We start from the raw sequence: 21,764 nt of genomic DNA, 5'->3' as shown, positions 1-21,764 counted from the left end.
TTTGAGAATGAACAAATCTTTATAGGTTCAATGAGTGAGCTAAACAATATGCATCGGTTATTTGATAAAGAGTGTCCCGAGGCTTAGACGTTTCAGATATTTCTTTAGAATCACCTTAAACAAATCACATTACTACTTTGCTACTTGAACAAATCTTTATCTTATTGCATGGGTTATTTGAAAAAAAGTGTCCCCAGGTTAAAAGGGGAGACAAATAAATATACCTTGGGATAAAAAGGGGGTTTATTTTTCGGGAAAAAAAAATATGAATCGCTGAAAATCCCCCATTCATTTACATGGGGAAAAGTGAGCCAGAACCAGTATATTCACCCTACTTATATGAAATACATACATATATATATATATATATATATATATATATATATATGAAATACATATATATGTATATATTAAATACATATATATATATATATATATATATACATACATATATATCACTGATATACACATGTTTTTTATTGTTGTATTCAGAAATCTAGGTTCATGGTGGAGCTAGATGACAGAGAGCAGCAGTTTCACAGACTGATAGAGGATCAAAGGGGAACAGGGAGACAAATAAATTGCAGATGAGTGGCAGAAATGAAAGGAGTGGGGTTGATGATAAGGGGGAGGGGGAGGGGATGGAGGTGGGGATTAGCAAGAGTGGGAAGGGCAAGGGTGAGCAGGTAGAAAGCATGAGGTGTTCTCTTGAAAGACGAGATGGAATGACATGAGACCACATATACATGGAGTCTGTTACACAGAAGTGTTCCATCTCAATGTCATTCTCTGCTGTATTTTGTTTTATTTTTTAATGCACATAAAGTATTCATGGAAATATATTCATACATTCATTGTTGAAATATCTCATAAGCCGTATCCTTTTGAATCTCATGCAACAGCCTTAGTGATGCCTTGATAGTATACTTTTGATTGCTTTTCCACATACCTTGTTTGAATGAATTTCACCATGCTCTTCTAGATGCCTCGCTACAAGAACTTCAAAGGAACAATTGACAGCCTGGGCCCAAACCAGTTCCTTATCAATGGGGAGATTGCTGTACTGGACAACAAAACTGTGGAGATCATCGAGCTGCCCATTCGTACCTGGACACAGGTATCCGATTAATGTACCTTTTTCTTTATAGTGTTTTATGTTTTCTGTCAGCTGTCAGGGTGGCTGAGAGGTATGTACACTTGCCTCTAAGCTTAGTTTGGGTTTGAATCTTGGCCCGGCTATAAATCGTCATCTCGGTATTTCACAGGCATGGTGTTTCGTCAATGTGTATGCCGTCCCTCAGAGGGACTTTAAACTGGACGTTTCATCTGCCAGCATTAGTTCGTAGACGTTAAATAACTCATGGTGTCTTTCGCTGGCACCATCGCCAATTTCCAAAGTCTTGGCATAACTATTACTGGTAAGGCAATGGCAAACCACCCAGGCTCACTCTTGCCAAGACACTGCTTCGGCAGCACCGACGGTCTGTAACAGATTTTGGTTCATCAGAATCTTGACTGTCAGTCAACTAACAAAGCAGAAAAGGTATCTCTTTCGATTTTCTCGACCAAACTGACCTTGTGAAGAGGGAGGATATTCACAATGCATGAATCGTCTGTTTTAGGATGACTTCTAAACTGTTCACTTTGGTGCTGATGATGTCCAGTGAATGCTTTGCTATAAGCCTCACCCACCTGTTTTGCATTTCATGTTCCAGTATTACAAGGAGACCGTTTTGGAGAACATGCTGCATGGCACCAACAAGACCCCGGTCCTTATCTCCGACTACAAGGAATACCACACGGACACCACAGTCAAATTTGTTGTTAAGATGTCTGAAGAGAAGCTGACTGAGGTGGAGGCTGCTGGATTCCACAGGGTCTTCAAGTTGCAGACACCTCTCACCTGCAACTCCATGGTGTGATGGGTTTTTTCCCCCACAATTCCAATTTGCAACACCAACATGCGTACACTTCATCATGATTGCATCCCACTGGTGTGTTTTATTGCCATGGGCTGACACATTGTTTAACTCGTCTATTTAGGCCTTGAAGTTATAGTCATACTAAATGAATCAAACATGACAAAATGGATTGTACAAATCTAATAGACAGATTCAGATCCAAAAGCTGAGGAACAAACATCAAACTGTAGTTGGAAGGAACTTTTGAAAGAAATATGGTGAATCCTGCCCCGTGATGTCAATGATGATGTTTTGTATCAATCATGTTGGCTGTACATCCTAGAGCGGTTTCACAGTCCAATGTAAGAGTGAAACCGTTGGTCACTGCGAGGACATGACCAATCATCACCAAGTACACCATTGTGTTGTCTGTGGCACACTTCCTCCAGGTATTGATGCCTCTTCTTTTCAAACTTCTTTACACCACTCTTAATCAAGTGTCACCGCATTGGATGCTCATTTTCTCTTCAAGAGCAAGGCTCATGGAAGAGCAAGGTGAAATTGACCATGAGGTAGTGGGGCAAAAATTTGGCACAACTGGTAAGGCGATAACTTGCAGGAATGGAAAGGATATGCATGTATGTGTCAACATATATATGTCAGATATATATCTATATATATATATATATATATATATATATATATATTTTTTTTATATATATATATATATATATATATATATATATATATATATATATATATATATATATCTTCTTCTTCTTCTTTCGGCTGCTCCCGTTGGGGGTCGCCACAGCGGATCATCTGTATGATCCGCATAGTGATTTGGCACATGTTTTACGCCGGATGCCCTTCCTGACGCAACCCTGGTCACCTCTTACAACACAGGGATATGGTACACCTATTTTAACCGGGGTATACACCGGCCCAGTACACTGGTACTCACTTCGCCGACCTCGGAAGGATGACAGGCTGAGTCAACCCCCTGGTGTATTAATTCAGTGGCCCAACGGGGCTTGAACTCAGGACCTTTTGGATCCCAAGCCACTGCCCTAACCACTGCGCCAACACCAGGCTATATATATATATATATATATATATATATATATATATATATATATATATATATATATATATATATATATATATATATATATATATATATATATATATATATATATATATATATATATATATATATATATATATATATATATATATATATATATATGATATATGATATATGATATATTGTGGTGCCGGGTTCGATGGCAAGGACGACCGCTAGATGGAGCAGTTGGGCCATCTCCCAACGAACACCGGAATTGAAGGTCGTCACTCCAGATAACTCCGAAGTCGACGGGCGCTTAATGGACCGTGGACGCCAATATTTCGACCACGTGGTTAGGGTCTTTTTGTCTGATTCCAATTTACCTAAGTAGCCGCGCGGTCCAGCTACCGGGCAAACCACACCCTCAGCCGGTTTTGTCCGAACCGAGTTGCTGTTACCGACTCAGATCCGGCGTAACCGAGCGGGAATTACCAAAGCCGCGCCGGTCCAAATAACAATTTATGGCACAATCGGCCTCCCTAACTCTCAAGCCCAAACCATACTGGGTCAATGAAAGAAAGCACAGACAACGAACTGGAACATTTAACAGTTATTTATTTACAATGTAATATGGATGGAAACACAGAGCAGACTTAACCACAAATATAGATTTAGGTAAATCTACAATGGCAATCACTTAAACGATTTCTACTTATCAGACTGGCTACAGACAGACACACACACCCAAAAAGAAATGGACCTCGTGGGTCTTTATTCGGCCCTTCAGCTCAGGATGGAAGGTGAGCTGAGGGTCAGAGTCTGGCCAGGTACCTGGCTGCCTCATGTGGTTTTACCGACTTGCACTTGTGGAGCTCGGAGTCCGTGGACGGGAACGGGGATCCCCTGCTCGAGTGCTCCAACACAACCCACCACGGTGGGACTCGAACCCACGACCCAGAATCCAACAAGCGCAGCCAGGGTCCCACGAACGATCCGGCTGGCCACGAATGACAATCGACGACACGAGCACCTCAAAACACCTCGGCCACGACCACCACCACCACCAACACGACCACCGACCACCAAGGAACCCCGAAAAAGACCGCCGCTGAGACAGCTCGCCACCCTTCTTCTCCCTCTCTCGGGCGGGTGGAGGGATCCGCTCTGAGGTAACTCGCCTCTGGATTGGTCTGGGGGCGTCAGGCGATCGGTGTCCTCCCCTCATTGGACGAGGCGAACATTCCATCTGGCTGGGGCGGGGTCGGCTCTGAGGTGATCTCACCCCCAATTGGACGAGAGGAACATTCCATCTGGCTGGGGCGGAGTCGGCCCTGAGGTGATCTCACCCCCGATTGGACGAGGGCCTCGAACACGTGCATAATGGCGCTGAAGGTGTGGAGGGGGATTTAATGCAGAAGACTAACTAGAAAGAAACTCGCAGCGCACACATGAAATTCCCATTAGACATCGGGGAGGGATTCTAACTATCCACATATACTTAACGAAATAACTAAACCTTGGGTCAACTGTATGTGTGAATGTGAATGGTTTCCAGATTCGGAACGATATATTATATATATATATATATATATATATATATATATATATATATACATACATACATACATACATACATACATACATACATACATATATTAAAGCCTGGTGTTGGCGCAGTGGTTAGGGCATGGGCTTGGGATCCAAAACGCCCTGAGTTCAAGCCCCATTGGGCCACTGAATTCATACACCAGGGGATTGACTCAGCCTGTCATCCTTCCGGGGTCGGCGAAATGAGTACCAGTATACTGGGCCGGTGTATACCCCGGTTAAAATCGGTGTACCATATCCCTGTGTCGTAAGAGGCGACCAGGGTTGCGTCAGGAAGGGCATCCGGCGTAAAACATGTGCCAAATCACTATGCGGATCATACGGCTGATCCGCTGTGGCGACCCCGAACGGGAGCAGCCGAAAGAAGAAGATATATATATATATATATATATATATGTATATATGTATAATATATATATATATATATATATATATATATATATATGTATAATATATATATATATATATATATATATATATATATATATATATATATATTTTTTTACGAATCTGGAAACCACTATACTGTATATGGAAACTGCTTCGGATTATGTCATATTTTAAAACAGCATTAGCCGCAAAGAACAACCGTCCATCTGCCACCCAGACGATTGTTCCCGCTAATGCAAACCATTGAACCAGAAGGCACGTGATGCGATCGACGGGTAAATCGAAACATGTGGAGTGTGACGAGCACTCCCCCGATCTCTATTGGATATAGTCCTACACCAAAGTGTCACCTCCAATCTGGAGGCTTCGGGACCAGGACAAAATAAACACTTGAGAGAGGGGGGAACACTAACAGCGGAGTTGAAGGCCAATATAGAGGCGGACTTGGACAAACTTAGCTCTCATCGGTGCCTCGACATTGCATACAAAAACAAAAAAAACAATGGGTGTGGGGAGGAATGAGGGGCAGGAATGGGTGCATAGGGTGAACAAGATGGATACAGAAAGAAACTCTCAGTAGGGAAAACTGGAAATTTGGGTGGAGGAGGGATTGGGGTGGGTTTAGACTGTTAACGAGGGTGGAAGATATCATGGTTTTGGATTGGAGACAATTTGACCTGGTGGTGAACAGCTGTCTTGAAGACTTGGAGGGAAGAATGAGATTGAAGAGGAAATGGAAGTTCGTTCCACAGGTGGGAGAAAAGAGGAACAAATGAGTTGAGGTGAGCAGTAATCCTGGATTTTGGTAGTTTAATCAGAATGGGAGTGATGGTGGACCGTGTGTGCCCTGCAGAAACCTGGAAGTGGGCCAAATCACGCGAAGAGCAGAGGGTGTAAAACCAGAAAGGAGCCAGTAGAAGACAGAGAGACCACTGACCTGTCTGCAATGGCGTAGTTATAGGCCAATATAATCAGCTTCATCACGGAGAGTCCAATAATCTTGAAAGCTTTGGTTTCCACAACGTCAAGCTGAGCAAGGTGGGAGGCAGCGGAGCCAGCCCAGAGGGGAGAGCAGTACTCTATCAGGTTGCAGATGAAGGCCTTGTCGGTGGATTGGGGTTCAAGTGTGCCAAGGAAGGACTTTGTATGACGAAACTGTAGGCCAGGACGGTGAAGTGAGCAGTGGAGCCTTGGTCGAGGGTGGAGCACCAACGATAGGTGGCCCTGCAGGGTGGGATGACCTAAATGATAGTGCCGCACATTGACAGCGGGCAGCCAATGAGAGGGACCTGCCATGAATGAGAAGAAATATTATCTCGTCTTACTTTACAACAAAGATAATTAAATTGTTGAATCGTTTATTTGAGATGGACAATAACTATTACAGCCAGGCCAGAACAGAGGGTCAGGGGGGGGGGGGTCAGGTGGGCCAGTTGGCATGGGCCTACCAAACAGAAAATGTTCAATGTCTTCAGTTCAAGTCTCCAGCGGTGGGAGATACTGAAAGAATACCTTCCTGTCTCACTGCATAAAATGTCAAAGACAAGGTGGTCAGCGAGAATTGACTGTGTAAGACCAATTGCGTGGCATTTGGATAGTATTAGTCGTATGTATTTCACTGATTACAAAAAATACTTAATGAGCAGTTTGAAATGGGGGCCTACATTTCCCATCTGGCCTGGGCCTATTACCAGCTTTGCACGGGCCTGATTACAGCGGAAGGCAAATTAACACCATTTTTACTGCACACCCATCCAGGTGCTCTTCGACCACATGGGCTGCCTGAAGAAATATGAAATGGTGAAAGACATTATGGTCGAGTTCTATGACGTGCGCCTTCGTTATTACGGTTTACGTAAAGACTGGCTTGATGGAATGCTCTCAGCTGAGTCTACAAAGATAAACAATCAAGCACGCTTCATCCTTGAGAAAATTGAAGGGAAAATCATGATTGGTATGTTTGTATTTGTCTTTAAGTCCTTATCCTCCACTCTGTTGTTCAGAAGCAATGGTAGAATATGCACTTGTACATATTAACTTGTTACCATGCGCACCCCAAGCAAAAAGCAGGGCTAAGCAATTGGTTCACTATCTGTCTGTCTGCCCACCCATTCATACATAAATGTGCATTTGTGATTTAGGAACATTTAATTTCATTTGAATGTTATATTTTGAACACAAATGAGAACATGAATCGGAAAACGCACCTGTAGCTTGACAGTACTTTGGCTCTGAATTTGTCCCGATCACACTTGCACAGAGAGGAGTGAGATTTTTTTTTTTTTACTCTCTCTACCTGTCTGGCAGTCAAACAAAATTGAAAGTCATTCTAAACAAGAAACTTACTGTTTTTAAGGATGTCACAAAGGACACAAATAATAGGCACAAATAACTAATGTAACATGTTGAACACTGTATCTACAGTAGTGGTGTACACAACACTGCATCTACAGCGGTAAACTTCCAGATTTTTTTTTTTTTAACAACCATTAAAATCTTTTATTTGAATTGAATTATTACAGGTTAAAATTTTTAGTCAAATTGAATTATATGCTTGAACCTTGCATGGGGTAAGGTGTTTGATGAACTCTCTAGTTAATCATAAAATTGTTTGTTCCATTGAAGCACAAACCACTTATTTTGAGACCTTATTGCAGTGTGTATGGTTATATATTTCTGTCCGTAACATGCAGAAAACAAGTCCAAACGTGAGCTTATCCAGCTTCTTGTCAAACGTGGCTTTGAATCTGACCCTGTAAAATCCTGGAAGGAATCTCAGGATAAGGTAAGTGTATGCCATTCATAGAAATTGGTATTGTCAGCTGTTATCTCTCACCCAAATAGGTCTCTTTAAGCTGCGGTGCCTTACTTATTAGAAATACAGACAAAACAAATGGAAGATTGATCACACTTGCTCTAAATAGTTTAGAAATGTTCCTTTTCACCATAACGCAATTTTTGATTCTTCCTCTTATTGCTATTGCACAGGTGGTTGCTGAGGATGATATAGCTGGAGACAGTGACAGTGATGCAGGAGAAACTAACACCTCCACAGGTCCAGACTTTAACTACATCCTCAATATGCCACTGTGGTGCCTGACTAAAGAAAGGAAGGACGAGCTTCTCAAGCAGAAGACTGCAAAGGTTTCCCAACCTTGCTCATCTGTCCCTATTCATTACCTTACACACAAATGCTTTGTGACTAGCTCTTCACTCTTCTCTCCTTCATCTCTCCTAATGTCATATTTTGGTTCACATCTTACAGCCCCCCCCCATCCCTCCTTCACAACCTTGGCCCCCAACCCCCTTTTCCTTCACCCTCGCCACTTGTTCCTGTAGCAGTGTAGCTGGTGTTACCACTCATGTTTCGACACCACCCCTTGTTCCCCAACCAATCATCTTTTAACACATTAACTTGTTGCATCGTTATCGATTTTATTTTCTTTATTCATGAAAGTTGTTTTGTTGATAAATGACCAGTGCATTTCCCATCCACAAAAAAAATCTCAACAACATTAATTAAGTTAAATGTGCATCTGATAATGTTTTCATCTGAATCATCTTGCAAAATGAGCTCTCGTTATTATAAACATTAGTGTGAGAAAGTAGTTGGGCAGTAACAACCACAAGCTTAATTAATTTTTAGCAAAAAGCAATCTTCACAAGACTTCGCAAAAGTTATTACATGACTGGATTTCCTTGTTACCGTCCCTAAGTCTAAATTTGATATCCACCCCCATTCATTCATTCCCCTCTTCTCTCACCTGTTATCTCGAGCTCTTCCCTCCAGGATTTCAAGTTTGCTGCCCATCGCCGCTTCGTGATCTTTCCCGTTTCCACTACTGAGCTTTACTAAACCCGCAGAGACCCTGTTCCCACCCTTCACCTGCAATTCTTTCCCTTGTGCCATGGTGAATCTGAATGTTCTTATCCTTCTGATTTACCGTTATCACATTTTCTCTCTGTCGATCCGTTGCCCCCTGTCATTCTGCTCTTCCATGAGCCTCAATGTCTGTTTTAAATAAAATGGCAGAGCAACCATTAGGAATTTGATAACTGCTCAGCACAAAAGCCATCCATGAACAAAACAGCTTCTTAATACTGTACTGTAGAGTCTCAACATTGTCAATGGTCTTTGGATTAATTTTTCTGAAATATTGGCCAGAATAATCATAATTCTTGTTTACGTATTTTTATTTTCTTATATTTTTTAGTCTGTCCTCCACACAGCGGAAAATGGGGTTTGGCAAACACTTCTCTGTGTGTGTGTCTGTGTGTCTTTCCGGGCCGTAACTTTTTACCATTTGAGCTTTTATCATCAAATTTTCAACAAAGCTTAATTATGAGAATATGGAGAAGACAAATTAATATTTTTGTTAAAATAGTTTTCGTTATTATTATTATTATTATTATACTTCGACCCTTTTTTGGCCTTTTTTTGCTCTATTATCTTTTTTTTAATGTTAATTTCTCATCAACCACTTGTCCGATTGACACAAACTTTTCAGGGTAGGAGCAACCAACCCCCCCCTCCCCAAAATGGAGAATGGAGAATATTTTATCGATAATTTTGACGTCATAGGTCATGTGATTTGGCAGCCATCTTGGGTGAAACACAAAAAAATTAAACAATTATATCTCTGATTGGAGAAATTTGAAACTTGGCACATCTCATTCTACTCTGGTTCTGTACCCAAGGCTCAGGAATTGAATACCTTGAGGAAGAAGTCACCCCGTGATCTTTGGAAGGAAGACTTGGCAGCCTTTGTTGAAGAGCTTGATGTGAGTATCACTTCAGCAAAACGAATCTTTCAAATGATTATTTTTTAATTTACATTTTTATCTAACAATTTTCTTCACTTTATCAGTTGTGTGAGAATAAAAGCATCTTGTTGGTCTCACGTCTGTTCTTCTACTTCACTTGGTGACAGCGTGTGGAAGCCCAGGAACGGGAGGATGAGCAAGCGGGCTTCTTAGGCCGTGTGACTGGCAAGTCAAAGACTCCAAAAGCCGGGGGAAAATTGAAGCAGCTTCAGCTAAAGGAGACTCAGCCATCACCAAATGGCCGTCGTGTTGTCCCACAAGTGACAGTTTCCATGCGCACAGATGCAAGCAAGAAAATAGGCCGGAAGAAAGTGAAGGTGAGTGTGGGATGGGTTGACGGGTGAAGGCTATGTTGAAGGAGAGTAAGGAGGAGGTTACAACACCCGTTTACAACCTTTTTGTGGCAGGTTGAATCGGAAGAGGCATCTCCAATAAAGCTCGGTTTAGGTGATGAGTTTGGAGACAATGAGTTGCAAGGTGCAGACGATGAGCAGAAGGTCGTTCCTACCAAGCAGCCACCAAAGAAGCGCAAATCTGAACCCGGTGCGTGCTTTCCACTTCACGTCTCCTCACGGGGTTTTGCCACCTGCGTAGAACCCCTGCCATTCGCAGCCCTTTACGGGCTTTCGAGAGGCAGCTTTAGGCCCGGAGTGTGTGCGATGGAGGCACACGGATCTCATTTATACACTTTTGGATCACAATGCAGGAGCCGTTTCGCAGGATATTATGTTGCCAGGTTTGTTGTAAGAGTGTTAAACAGGTTAAAAATTTAGTAAAACATCTCTTAAACGTCATGTAAATTGTATGCAGTTTTTTCAAGTGAACCAGTTAGGAGTTGATTATCAAAATGCAGTGCATGCCCGTTTTGGATATTTTTGTGCTTGTCTGAAATATCTAAGTTTTGTGTGTGTATATATATATATATATATATATATATATATATATATATATATATATATATATATATATATATATATATATATATATATATATATATAGTTATGGGTGTGAAATAAATTATATTTTTCTTCATTCTTTGTGCCTATACACTTTTTTTTTTTGAAAGAACTTTTACTTCATCTTGAGCGTGTGATTGTGACAGAATAATATACCGTAAACATGAAAGAGCAGTGCACTCTGATTTATCTGTGCTGACGTTATCAAATAGGTTAGTCATATGTTGCATGACGATCTCATGCATGCTTGTGGGGGATACCAAGCTTTGTGAGAGGGTTGCAGCAGTTCCCAAGGCATCCGTTTTGCCACGGGTTATTTTTCCCATGCCACACAGGTGCCAGACTGGCACGCAAGCCTCCTGTGCCCAAGAAGCCAAAGCGTAACCCCTGGTCAGATGATGAGGACACCGATGATGGGATTTCCAACAGTGATACTGAGGATGTGATGGGGAGGATGGACCTTGTTCAGCGGGAGAGCAAGCCACGGAGAGCATCAGGTAGGAAACTTGTGGCGTTGAAGGTTTTTAATGTACATTTAAATTGTGTATTGTTTGTTTAAATTTGTGAGTCAAAGCTCATGATGAAGTTTAACCACAGAGAAAACTAGAACAGCATTCGGTAGAGCGCATACCTCCGCCCTACTGAATAGTTTACGTTTTGTATCTCACTGATAGGCCGGATCTGGATCTGGATCTGAACCAAAATCTAATTGCAGAGGCGGCGTTAGGGGCGTGCATCCCGTGCAATTGCACGGGGCCCTGAGATGACAAGGGGCCACACACACACCAATCGAGGTTCATAATGTTTCGAGACGGGTCCACCGAGGGTAGGGTCCACTTTGCCGACAAAACATATCACCTTGTGAGTGGTGATAAACACAGCACAAAGGGACTGCTCCATCTCAAGAAGAGAAAGCACTGTAACTTAATGATGGATTCAAACCACGTTTTTCCTAATGTTTAACTCGACAGGACTATTACAAAATTAGGGGGGTGAGGTTAGTATTCGTGGAAAAAGCAAGTGGAATAATAAAGTTCTATGTTTAATGTATACAAGTGCAACAACAATCACAAAACACCCCCTCTTTAGTAAATGGACTAACCCATGTGCATAGTGGAACATTAAAGGTTTTAAAATCAGAACACCTGTCCCAAGGATGAAACTAAACTACCCCAGAGGTGCTGAAAAGTATAAAAAGCTCAAGAAAAGGGGAAAAGGGTGAAAAATCACTCAAAATCAACTTTTTTCATTACACAAACGGCTGAACCAGAAAAGGGGTCCTCGGCTGAGCACGTGTTGAGGTATGTTCCATAACCAATCAGCATGTGGAGTGCTCGCCAAGTGGCTTAAGCACTCAAGCAAGCACTCCAACTAAACAGTTGATAAGGAACGGCTGGCTAGGCAAGCGATAGCAAGCTAATTGGTAATGAAGCACACCCCATGGATCATATTTTTTTTGTGAGTTTGTGTTTACGGCTGGCATGAGATAAAGGAGGTTACCGTTATTATAATCACATAAAATAATTTGAAATTTATTTCCGGGAGCAGCTGGGGGGGGGGGGGGGATCACGTTATTCTTTTTACACTGTATACACAGAATAGATACACTGTAAACCTGCTTGTCATAAGAGAGGACTAAAGGATTGGCATCAGGAAGGGCATTTGGCCATAAAAACATTGCCTCAAAAAGGGAACCATGATTTTCATGGGGCTCGCAAGGCTAACTCCTGCTCTAGCAGGGAAAAATGGCCTTAACGTGTGTGTGTGTGTGTGTGTGTGTGTGTGTGTGTGTGTGTGTGTGTGTGTGTGTGTGTGTGTGTGTGTGTGTGTGTGTGCGCATTTGGGTAGATAATGTTCGGAGAGGGAGAGAGAGAGACAGAGACAGAGGTGTTGGAGGATGCTGCACTGTATTAGGAAGGCGTGGAGCGAGGAATGGACAAAGAGATGGAGAGAGAGGTGTAGGGTTAGTGGGGGTAGGGGAGTTATCAGAGAATATGTTATGCTTTATGAACAAACACACACACAATCGTGTGAGAGGTGGAAAAAACATTGGCTCTGTAATTGAGAAAACAGGTTAATACGGCATCTGGCTGGGAAATCGGGTTTTATCAATATATATATATATATATATATATATATATATATATATATATATATATATATATATATATATATATATATATATATATATATATATATATATATATATATATATATATATGGAAGGGATTGGCGAAAAAGAAGTGGGATAGTCAGAGAGATGAAGAAAGTAGGCAGGAGTACAAGGAGTGGCGTCGAAAGGCAAAAAGAGAGGTGGCAAAGGCCAAGGAAAAGGCATATGACGAGCTGTATGAGAAGTTGGATACAAAAGAAGGGAAAAAGGATTTATACCGATTGGCAAGACAGAGGGACCGAACTGGGAAGGATGTGCTGCAGGTTCGGGTGATAAAGGACGCAAATGGGAATGTGCTGACGAGCAAGGAGAGTGTGTTGAGAAGGTGGATGGAGTACTTTGAGGAGCTGATGAATGAAGAAAATGAGAGAGAGAGAAGGTTGGAAGAGGTGGAGATAGTGAATCTGGAAGTGGGATGGATCAGTAAGGATGAAGTGAGGACTGCTATGAAGAAGATGTAAAGTGGAAAGGCGGTTGGCCCAGATGGTATACCAGTGCAGGCATGGAAGTGCTTAGGAGAGATGGCAGTGGGGTTGTTAACCAGATTGTTTAATAAAGTCTTGGAAAGTGAGAGGATGCCGGAGGAGTGGAGATTAATGAGGAAATGCCAGGAAAGAGCACCACTGATGCGATGTTTGCTTTGAGAATGTTGATGAAGAAGTATAGGGAAGGCCAGAAGGAGTTACATTGTGTGTTTGTGGATTTAGAGAAAGCTTATGATAGGGTGCCAAGAGAGGAGTTGTGGTATTGTATGAGGAAGTCGGGAGTGGTGGAAAAGTATGTGAGGATCGTGCAGGATATGTATGAGGACAGTGTGACAGCGGTGAGGTGTGCGGTAGGAATGACAGACCGGTTTAAGGTTAAAGTGGGATTGCACCAAGGATCCACTCTGAGCCCTTTCCTGTTTGCAATGGTGATGGACAGGTTGACGGACGAGATCAGACTGGAGTCTCCATGGACTATGATGTTCGCGGATGACATCATGATCTGTAGGGAGAGTAGGGAGCAGGCTGAAGCGAGCCTTGAGAGGTGGAGGTACGCACTGGAGAGAAGGGGAATGATAGTCAGTAGGAATAAGACGGAGTACATGTGCGTAAATGAGAGGGAGGGTGGTGGTATGGTGCGGTTGCAAGGAGTTGAGGTGGGGAAGGTGGATTGGTTTAAATACTTGGGATCAACTGTCCAAAAGTAACGGAGAGTGTGGGAGAGAAGTGAAAAAGAGAGTGCAGGCAGTATGGAGTGGGTGGAGAAGAGTTGCAGGAGTGATTTGTGACAGAAGGGTAGCTGCAAGAGTGAAGGGGAAAGTATATAAGATGGTAGTGAGACCAGCTATGTTGTATGGTTTGGAGGCGGTGGCACTAACAATAAGACAGGAAGCGGAGCTGGAGGTGGCAGAGTTAAAGATGCTGCGATTGTCGTTGGGAGTGACGAGGATGGATAGGATAAGAAATGAGTATATTCGAGGGACAGCGCAGGTAGGACGGTTTGGAGACAAAGTGAGAGAGGCGAGATTGAGATGGTTTGGACATGTGCACAGGAGGGAAACGGAGTATATCGGGAGAAGGATGTTGAAGATGGAGCCGCCAGGCAGGAGGAGAAGAGGAAGGCCAAAGAAGAGATTCATGGATACGGTGAGGGTGGACATACGGGTAGTTGGAGTGTCAATGGAAGATGTGGAGGATAGAGCGAAATGGAGACGGTTGATCCGCTGTGGCGACCCCGAACGGGAGCAAGCCTAAAGAGGAAGAAGATATATATGTATATATATATATATATATATATATATATATATATATATATATATATATATATATTTAAAACGGCATTCTCTGTCTCTGTCTCTGTCTCTGTCTCTGTCTCTCTCTGTCTCTGTCTCCCTCTGTCTCTCTCTCTCTCTCTCTCTCTCTCTCTCTCTCTCTCTCTCTCTCTCTCTCTCTCTCTCTCTCTCTCTCTCTCTCTCTCTCTCTCGCTCTCGCTCTCGCTCTCGCTCTCGCTCTCGCTCTCGCTCTCGCTCTCGCTCTCTCTCTCTCTCTCTGGTTGCTTTTCAATCTATCTATCTATCTTTGTTCCTTATGCACAGCCACATCTTTGAACTTACAAACTCCAAAGTTGGGGTACAAATACAACTTTGTGTGGGGTTAACATAGGCTATGTGGCAGTGGTTTCACACGGTGTGTGTGTGTGTGGGGGGGAGGGGGGGTGTAAATTGTCTGAGTAAATGTGTACCGTGTAGCGCCACCTGGTGTTGTTGGTAGAGGGTATTACAATTTCCTTTTTAGGTCATCTCTACCGAGATGACCGAATAAAGCCCGACCAAATGTCCGTCCGTACATCCGTCAACAATTTTTCTTTCCGATCTTGATGAAACTTAGTGTGTGGGTAGAGGTCGATGAGTGTTGCACAACGATATAACTTTTGTCCGGGTTCAGGGTCAGGGACGAGGTCACGAGGTCACGTAAGTTATAAAAATCGCCATTTTCAAAACCTATCTAGTCTGCCATTCTACAAGATATTCGGCAACTGTTTATTGATGATAGTAAAAAATATTATCTTGTATCTAAACCAGACAGATTTTTGAATTTCCTTCCCGTTTGATCATCACGTGATCTGGAAGATGGCCAAAAACGCCCATGCGATTCGCAAAGAAGGAAGGAAGGAAGGAGAAATGAAATATAAATAATATGGAATAGGCAAAGCGTAGAAGCGAATGTAGAATTCTTCTTACATTCGCTTCTGACTTTACATAAAACTTGTTCACAACTGTATACTTGCCAACTATACCGTGGTACGTGTAAGCGCCGCAAAGCTGATGATTTTGACGCAATTTCCGGTTACTTCGGCCTGGATTCGGGATCAGCGATCAAATAATGTAAATCACGATTAAAAAATAATTTTTGATGATGCGGGAGATATCTTTATTATAATTAACTTTGGGGGAAAAATAATTGAATAAATAAATAAATAAACGATCACTTCTGGTCAAGAATAAAAGAAAATAAAAGTTCCGGAAAGAGTTTCAAAATCACTCCCGGTAATGTTAAATACTAAATAAACACTTCCTGTCATGAAAAAAAATCACCTTTGGAAGTATAAAATTAACTTTGGGAAAAAAAATTGAATAAATAAATAAACACTTCCGGTCATGATCTCCCGGCATGCATCATTCCCCATGAAAAAAAAACCGGAAACAAAAAAAAAACAGCAACAAAACAAAAAACGGAAGCAAAATGGTCATACCCAATGACGGATTCACAATTGCCAAGGTATTGTGTTGTTTTTGTTGTTTCCTATTCTCTCATGTGCACGCGTTAAGTAATATTCACAAGATAGAAATAAAACCCAATCGTGTTTATACACCGCACAGCGTTTAACAACAACCGGAAGCAAAACGTCTTAGCTAACGACACGGATTCGAAATAGCCAGGGCTATTGTGTTGTTGTTGCTGTTGTTATTTCGTATTCTCTCACGTGCACGCGTTAAGTATTAAGCTCACTTCGTTCGCTATAAAACACATTTTTACCCTTTTATATTTATACATTTTCCGCCGAAGGTGCAAAAGTTTCAAAACCCGAAATGTAAACGTCGGCATTTATTTTCAAAATATAATTTCGTGCGCGCGCCAAAATGCCGAGTCATCTTTAACCAAACTGCGCAGTTCGAGCTTCACAGTAGACCTGTGCAGTAGTCTTCGGTCATAACTGAACATTGAGAACTTGTGGTATTATAGAGATGGCCATCACCCCCACACGGGGGTAATTTTTTTCACTTGGGCAACACTGAGTGTAATGAAAGCGAGAGAAGAACCTTCAGAGTGTAGGCTTTATTCCATTTGATTGGAGCCGCTTCTACGGGCACACCAGGGAATACAGACGCAGCAAGGAGTACATAAGCAGTAAGGTACACACGCGCAACTAATCACCGCAAAATAAATCAGTATTATATATCAATCAGTGTTCTCACCATTCAATGAGCACCAAGTGAGCCGGCGACATACAATGGCAATGCCCCAGGGACAAAACCCCGCGGCCGAGCCGAACCTCAGCTTTATCTATTCCGTGCTCGAGCCGGGCATCATGTGATCACACGTCACGACCTTCAATTCACCACATTCTCCCCGTCTTTAAAATGTAACTAGAGGCCCAACTAACGCACCATGATTACTTCAGCGCTATAGGAGTATACATTTCAAGCAATGCGAACTATCTAAACTACAGAAGCATACATGCCAAGCAGTGAGGATTATTTTGAGTTGTAGGAGCATGGTAATGAGCATCGATATATTATGTAACGAGCATATAGGAGCATGAGCATCGAGGATGCCGATAATCCCCTTTACAGATTGAGTCGGCGAGGGGGTATTATTCGCCGGCCTCTCCGGGAGTAGATGGCGGTTTCACTTGAGGGAGGCTTCCGATCCTTTTGGTGAGCCTCGACTCGTGCCGGAGATGACTCCCCGATCGCCCCCGGGTGGAACGCGGTAGCTCCGCCGTCACCCTTCTCGGGTGGAGTCCCTGGGGGAGAAACACCTGGGGAGGGAATGTCAGAGGGAGGTGTGCCAGATGGTGGTGTACCGGTGGGGGGAGTACCTGAGGGAGCCAAATGACGAACCGACACAGTGGTCTCCCTGCCATCCGGGAGCCTGACATGAGCATACTCTGGATTAGCATCGATGAGTTCGACCTCTTCCACCATGGGTTCATACTTGCTTTGTCATACCGGGCGTTTCATGAACACTGTTCCGGGATGGGTTAGCCAGTCGGGCACCGATTGGCCGTCAACATAACGTCGTTGGTGAGTAAACATTCGGTCGTGAGGAGTCGCATTGGTGGACGTGCAGAGCAGAGAGCGTATGGAATTCAGAGCGTCGAGAAGGGTAACCTCCCACTGCTCGGGGCCCAGTCCTCTTGATTTCAACGCCAGAGTTACGGCTTTCCAAATAACTCCATTATAACGTTCTACCTGACCATTACCCTGTGGGTTGTAACCCGTCGTTCGACTAGTTGCTATGCCGTGCTCTAATAGGAACTGTTTTAGCCTGGCCGACATGAAACACGGCCCTCTGTCTGAATGTATGTACGAAGGTTTCCCAAACATAGCGAAGAGGTCAGACAGACATTTCACGACAGTGCCCGAGGTCATATCCGAGCACGGAAACGCGAAAGGGAACCTTGAATACTCATCAACAACAGTGAATATGTATCTGTTGTCTGTCTCGGTCGGCAGGGGCCCTTTGAAGTCAATGTTTAGTCTCTCGAAGGGAGAAGTGGCCTTGATCAGTCTGCCAGGAGCCGCACCATAGAATCTGGGTTTTAGTTCAGCACAAACAGGGCATGAAGCATTCATTTGTTTAATATCTTCAATAGAATAGGGCAGGTTCTGTCTGCGTACGAAATGTGCCATTCTGGTTACCCCCGGGTGGCAAAGAGACACATGGAGGTCTTGCAAAGCCCGACTGATTACCGCCGAGCAGTAGACCCGCGAGAAGGTGTCTGCAGCAGGGTTTTCCCTCCCGGGCCGGTAAACAATGTCGTAACTATAGCAAGCTAGGTCTATCCGCCATCTCATAATTTTTCCATTCTTAATTTTCCCGTTATTTTTCCCATCAAACATGAATGCCACGGATCGTTGGTCCGTAACGAGCGTGAAGTGATTTCCCAGCAAATAATGTCTCCATTTCCGCAGCGCTTCGACGATGGCGTACGCCTCCTTCTCTATCGCTGAGTGTCTCTGCTCGCTTCCAGAGAGAGTTCTCGAGAAGAACGCGACGGGTCTCCCAGACTGATTAAGCGTAGCAGCTATGGCGTGATCTGAAGCGTCGGTCTCCACCACAAAGGGCACCGAGCTATCGATCGATAAAACCACGGAATTACTGATATCGTCTTTGAGGTTGTGGAAAGCTGTCACAACAGCGGCATCTGGTGGAAAGTTTTTGCAATGCACTAGGGGATGTATTTTCTCGGAGTATTGCGAAATCCATCTCGCATAGTAAGCAAACATGCCGATCACCCGGCGCATCGTCTGCAGGTCCTGAGGTGGTGGTAGCTCACGGAGCGGGCGCAATCGTTCAGGATCAGGCTTAATTGTGCCGTCGGCTATCGTGTAGCCGAGAAGGTCAATTGACCTTGCCGAGAATACGCATTTCTCATAGTTGAGAGTCAGATTATATTTTCTAGCAATGCTCAAGAATCTGTCCAGATTCATATCATGTTCCCCCTGATCCCTACCGCACACTGTGACATTGTCCACGTAAACAAAAGTGTCTTTGAGGTTTTCATCTGAGATGATGTCGTCCATAACTCGTTGGAAGCAAGCTACTCCATTCGTGACACCGAATGGTATCCTCCTGAACTGGTAGAGGCGCCTCCCTGCCTGGAATGCGGTGTAAGGTTTGTCTTCCTCTCGGATGGGAATTTGGTGATAGGCGCTTTGCAAGTCGATGGTGCTGAATACCTTATAATTGGCCACGCGTTCGACCATCTCGTCTATGCACGGCAGGGGGTAGGCATCGAGTTCGGTAAAGCGATTGACCGTTTGGGAATAATCGACAACCATTCATTTCTTATGGTTCTGACTGCTGGTTACTAACACCTGTGCGCGCCATGGCGAATCGCTCGGTTCTATAATTCCTTCTTCCAGTAATCGCTTGGTTTCTGAAGTGATGAAATTCATGTCAGCAGTGGTATATCGCCGCGATTTGATCGCTATCGGTTTGCAGACCGGCGACAGGTTAGCGAACAGCTGGGGGGACGTCACCTCCGCGGTGGTCAAAGGATTTAAAATTAGACGAGGTTTGCTTCCTCCAAAGGGTATTTCGACGCTCGTGTGCTGCTTGAGGACATTATGACCCAGAATTACGTCTGCGCACAAATCACGAAGCACCAGTACCCTTACATCCCGATGCGTGTACCCTTTTACGTCCAATTCGACTTTGCAGTACCCTCGTACGCGGGATTGTAGTGAGGTGGCGGCCATGCATACCATATTGTCTGTCGGGTGGATTATCCATTTCCTGCCCTTCACTCGCGAGCTGTTGACGAAACTTTCAGAGCTACCGGTATCAATCAGTGCCTCAGCCATATGCCCGTTAATTCGTACGTTGATGATAGCCTTGGATAGATTCCCCAGGGAGGCTGCAGTTAATTTATTTTGCGAGTAGAGAGCCGCAGAAGTGGGTTTATTTCTCCTTAGAGTAGATCTACATACCCTGGCGTAATGCCCTTTCTTGTCGCAATTCATGCATGTGGCATCTCTGGCAGGGCATTTTTGACGGGGATGCCTTTTGTACCCACAAAAGAAGCATTTACCAACCGGAGCAGTTGCTGAGGAGTTTGACGTGGCCTGGGTATCCGGCTCCTCGGGTGTTTCTCCATCCCCTATGTCTGGCTGTGTCTGTGCCAGTGGGGTTCCTTGGGTTCCCATCGTAGCAGCGTTCATTAGCAGCATCGGTGTCCCAAATGACTCAGATTGCTGCTGTGCCGTATCCATCGCTCGAGCCTGATCGACTACCTTGTCAAGAGTGGGTTGCGCTTTCTCTAGTAAGCGTTGCCGTATGTGGGCTGATCTGAGTCCTTGGATGAATGCCTCCCGTGTCGCTTCCTTTCGGTGTTCCTCGGCGCTTACGGCCCGGAAGCTGCAGTCTTTTCCCAGCTGATTCAGAGCTTGCAGGAACTGATCGATTGTCTCCCCGGCTGCTTGCTTGCGTGTGTTGAGAAGATGTCGTATGTATACCTCGTTCTTGCGCTTCACGTAGAGCGCCTGCAGCACGTCGATCGCTGCTTCGTAAGTGTCGCACTCCGAGAAGAGCCTGAATACACTGGGCGAGACATGATTCACGAGAGCGGCAAATTTGTCAGCTCCCTCTTCGATGATGGTCAGATAGTGTGAGAAGGAACAGAACCAATGCGACCATTTCATTTCTGCGTCAGTCGCGTTTGGGTCTGCGTCGAACCTCTCTGGTTTGTAGATCTTGTCCATCGTTGGTTGAGAGAGCCGAGAAAACCAAATGGAATAAATTGTAATGAAAGCGAGAGAAGAACCTTCAGAGTTTAGGCTTTATTCCATTTGATTGAAGCCGCTTCTACGGGCACACCAGGAAATACAAACGCAGTATGGAGTACAAGCAGTAAGGTACACACGCGCAGCTAATCACCGCAAAATAAATCAGTATTATATATCAATCAGTGTTCTCACCATTCAATGAGCACCAAGTGAGCCGGCGACATACAACGGCAATGCCCCAGGGACAAAACCCCGCGGCCGAGCCGAACCTCAGCTTTATCTCTTCTGTGCTCCAGCCGGGCATCATGTGATCACACGTCACAACCTTCAATTCACCACACTGAGGTTAAATCACTCTTCTTCACACAGGTAATTTTTTTTTTTACCCTTCCTTCCCCCCCCCTCCCCTCCCCTCCGAAAAAAACGGAGGGGCTTGTCAAAGCCTGCCATTGTGCGAGACATTTCTAGCGGGAAGGGACATCCGGGCGAACGAGGAGCAAAGTGGGGGAGGGGGTGTGAGGATGTGGACGGGGAGAGGGGGATGGGTGGGAGAGTTGTGTTGAGGGTGAGGGGTTTAAGCACGCCATACACGGATAAATTTGTCTTCCCTTCCTTCTCCTTCTCACCCAAAAGTTTTGACAAATATGATGATTAATTGGTCCGTCAGTGAAGCGACGGGTGGGCTCTGCTAGTCAAATGCATTTTACTTTGAAACTCACAAAGAGAAATCATATAACCTTTGTAAAGCACTGCACTGAGTCATTTAAAATAATCAATTGCTTTAGAAACAGTCACAAGGACAAATGAAAATGTGATCACTCATACAGTGCTGAGGTAAAAAAAT

General features: G+C 44.0%; 2 protein-coding genes across 3 annotated transcripts in view; one reads left to right on the top strand and one right to left on the bottom strand.

Annotated features, from left to right (window-relative positions):
- TOP2B (DNA topoisomerase II beta) overlaps positions 1-21,764 on the top strand; it is a 150,012-nt gene that overhangs the window by 101,984 nt on the left and 26,264 nt on the right. For both annotated transcript variants that reach the window (XM_085850839.1, XM_085850840.1), the window contains exons 23-31: positions 983-1,117; positions 1,716-1,916; positions 6,727-6,922; positions 7,662-7,753; positions 7,957-8,112; positions 9,667-9,750; positions 9,900-10,109; positions 10,200-10,335; positions 11,084-11,245. In XM_085850839.1, coding sequence (XP_085706965.1) covers positions 983-1,117; positions 1,716-1,916; positions 6,727-6,922; positions 7,662-7,753; positions 7,957-8,112; positions 9,667-9,750; positions 9,900-10,109; positions 10,200-10,335; positions 11,084-11,245 — 1,372 coding nt within the window. The remainder of the gene's footprint in view (positions 1-982; positions 1,118-1,715; positions 1,917-6,726; positions 6,923-7,661; positions 7,754-7,956; positions 8,113-9,666; positions 9,751-9,899; positions 10,110-10,199; positions 10,336-11,083; positions 11,246-21,764) is intronic.
- On the bottom strand, positions 19,443-21,224 carry LOC147013700 (uncharacterized). The gene is made up of 2 exons (XM_085850838.1): positions 21,113-21,224; positions 19,443-20,999 (listed from the first exon to the last, which is right to left on the bottom strand). The coding sequence occupies exon 2, from the start codon at positions 20,894-20,896 to the stop codon at positions 19,475-19,477; it is 1,422 nt and encodes a 473-aa protein (XP_085706964.1). The 5' UTR covers positions 20,897-20,999; positions 21,113-21,224; the 3' UTR covers positions 19,443-19,474.

This window comes from Eptatretus burgeri, chromosome 13 (genome assembly GCF_056783735.1).
Source record: "Eptatretus burgeri isolate ZD-2024b chromosome 13, Ebu_testis_v1, whole genome shotgun sequence".
In the NCBI taxonomy this organism is placed as follows: domain Eukaryota; kingdom Metazoa; phylum Chordata; class Myxini; order Myxiniformes; family Myxinidae; genus Eptatretus; species Eptatretus burgeri.
The sequence above is the reverse complement of the archived record's forward strand: the minus strand, read 5'-3'. Positions and strand labels throughout refer to the sequence as shown.

Bases quoted from the DNA above. Each gene is read 5' to 3' on its own strand.
- LOC147013700 (XM_085850838.1), bottom strand. From the start codon at position 20,896: ATGGACAAGATCTACAAACCAGAGAGGTTCGACGCAGACCCAAACGCG.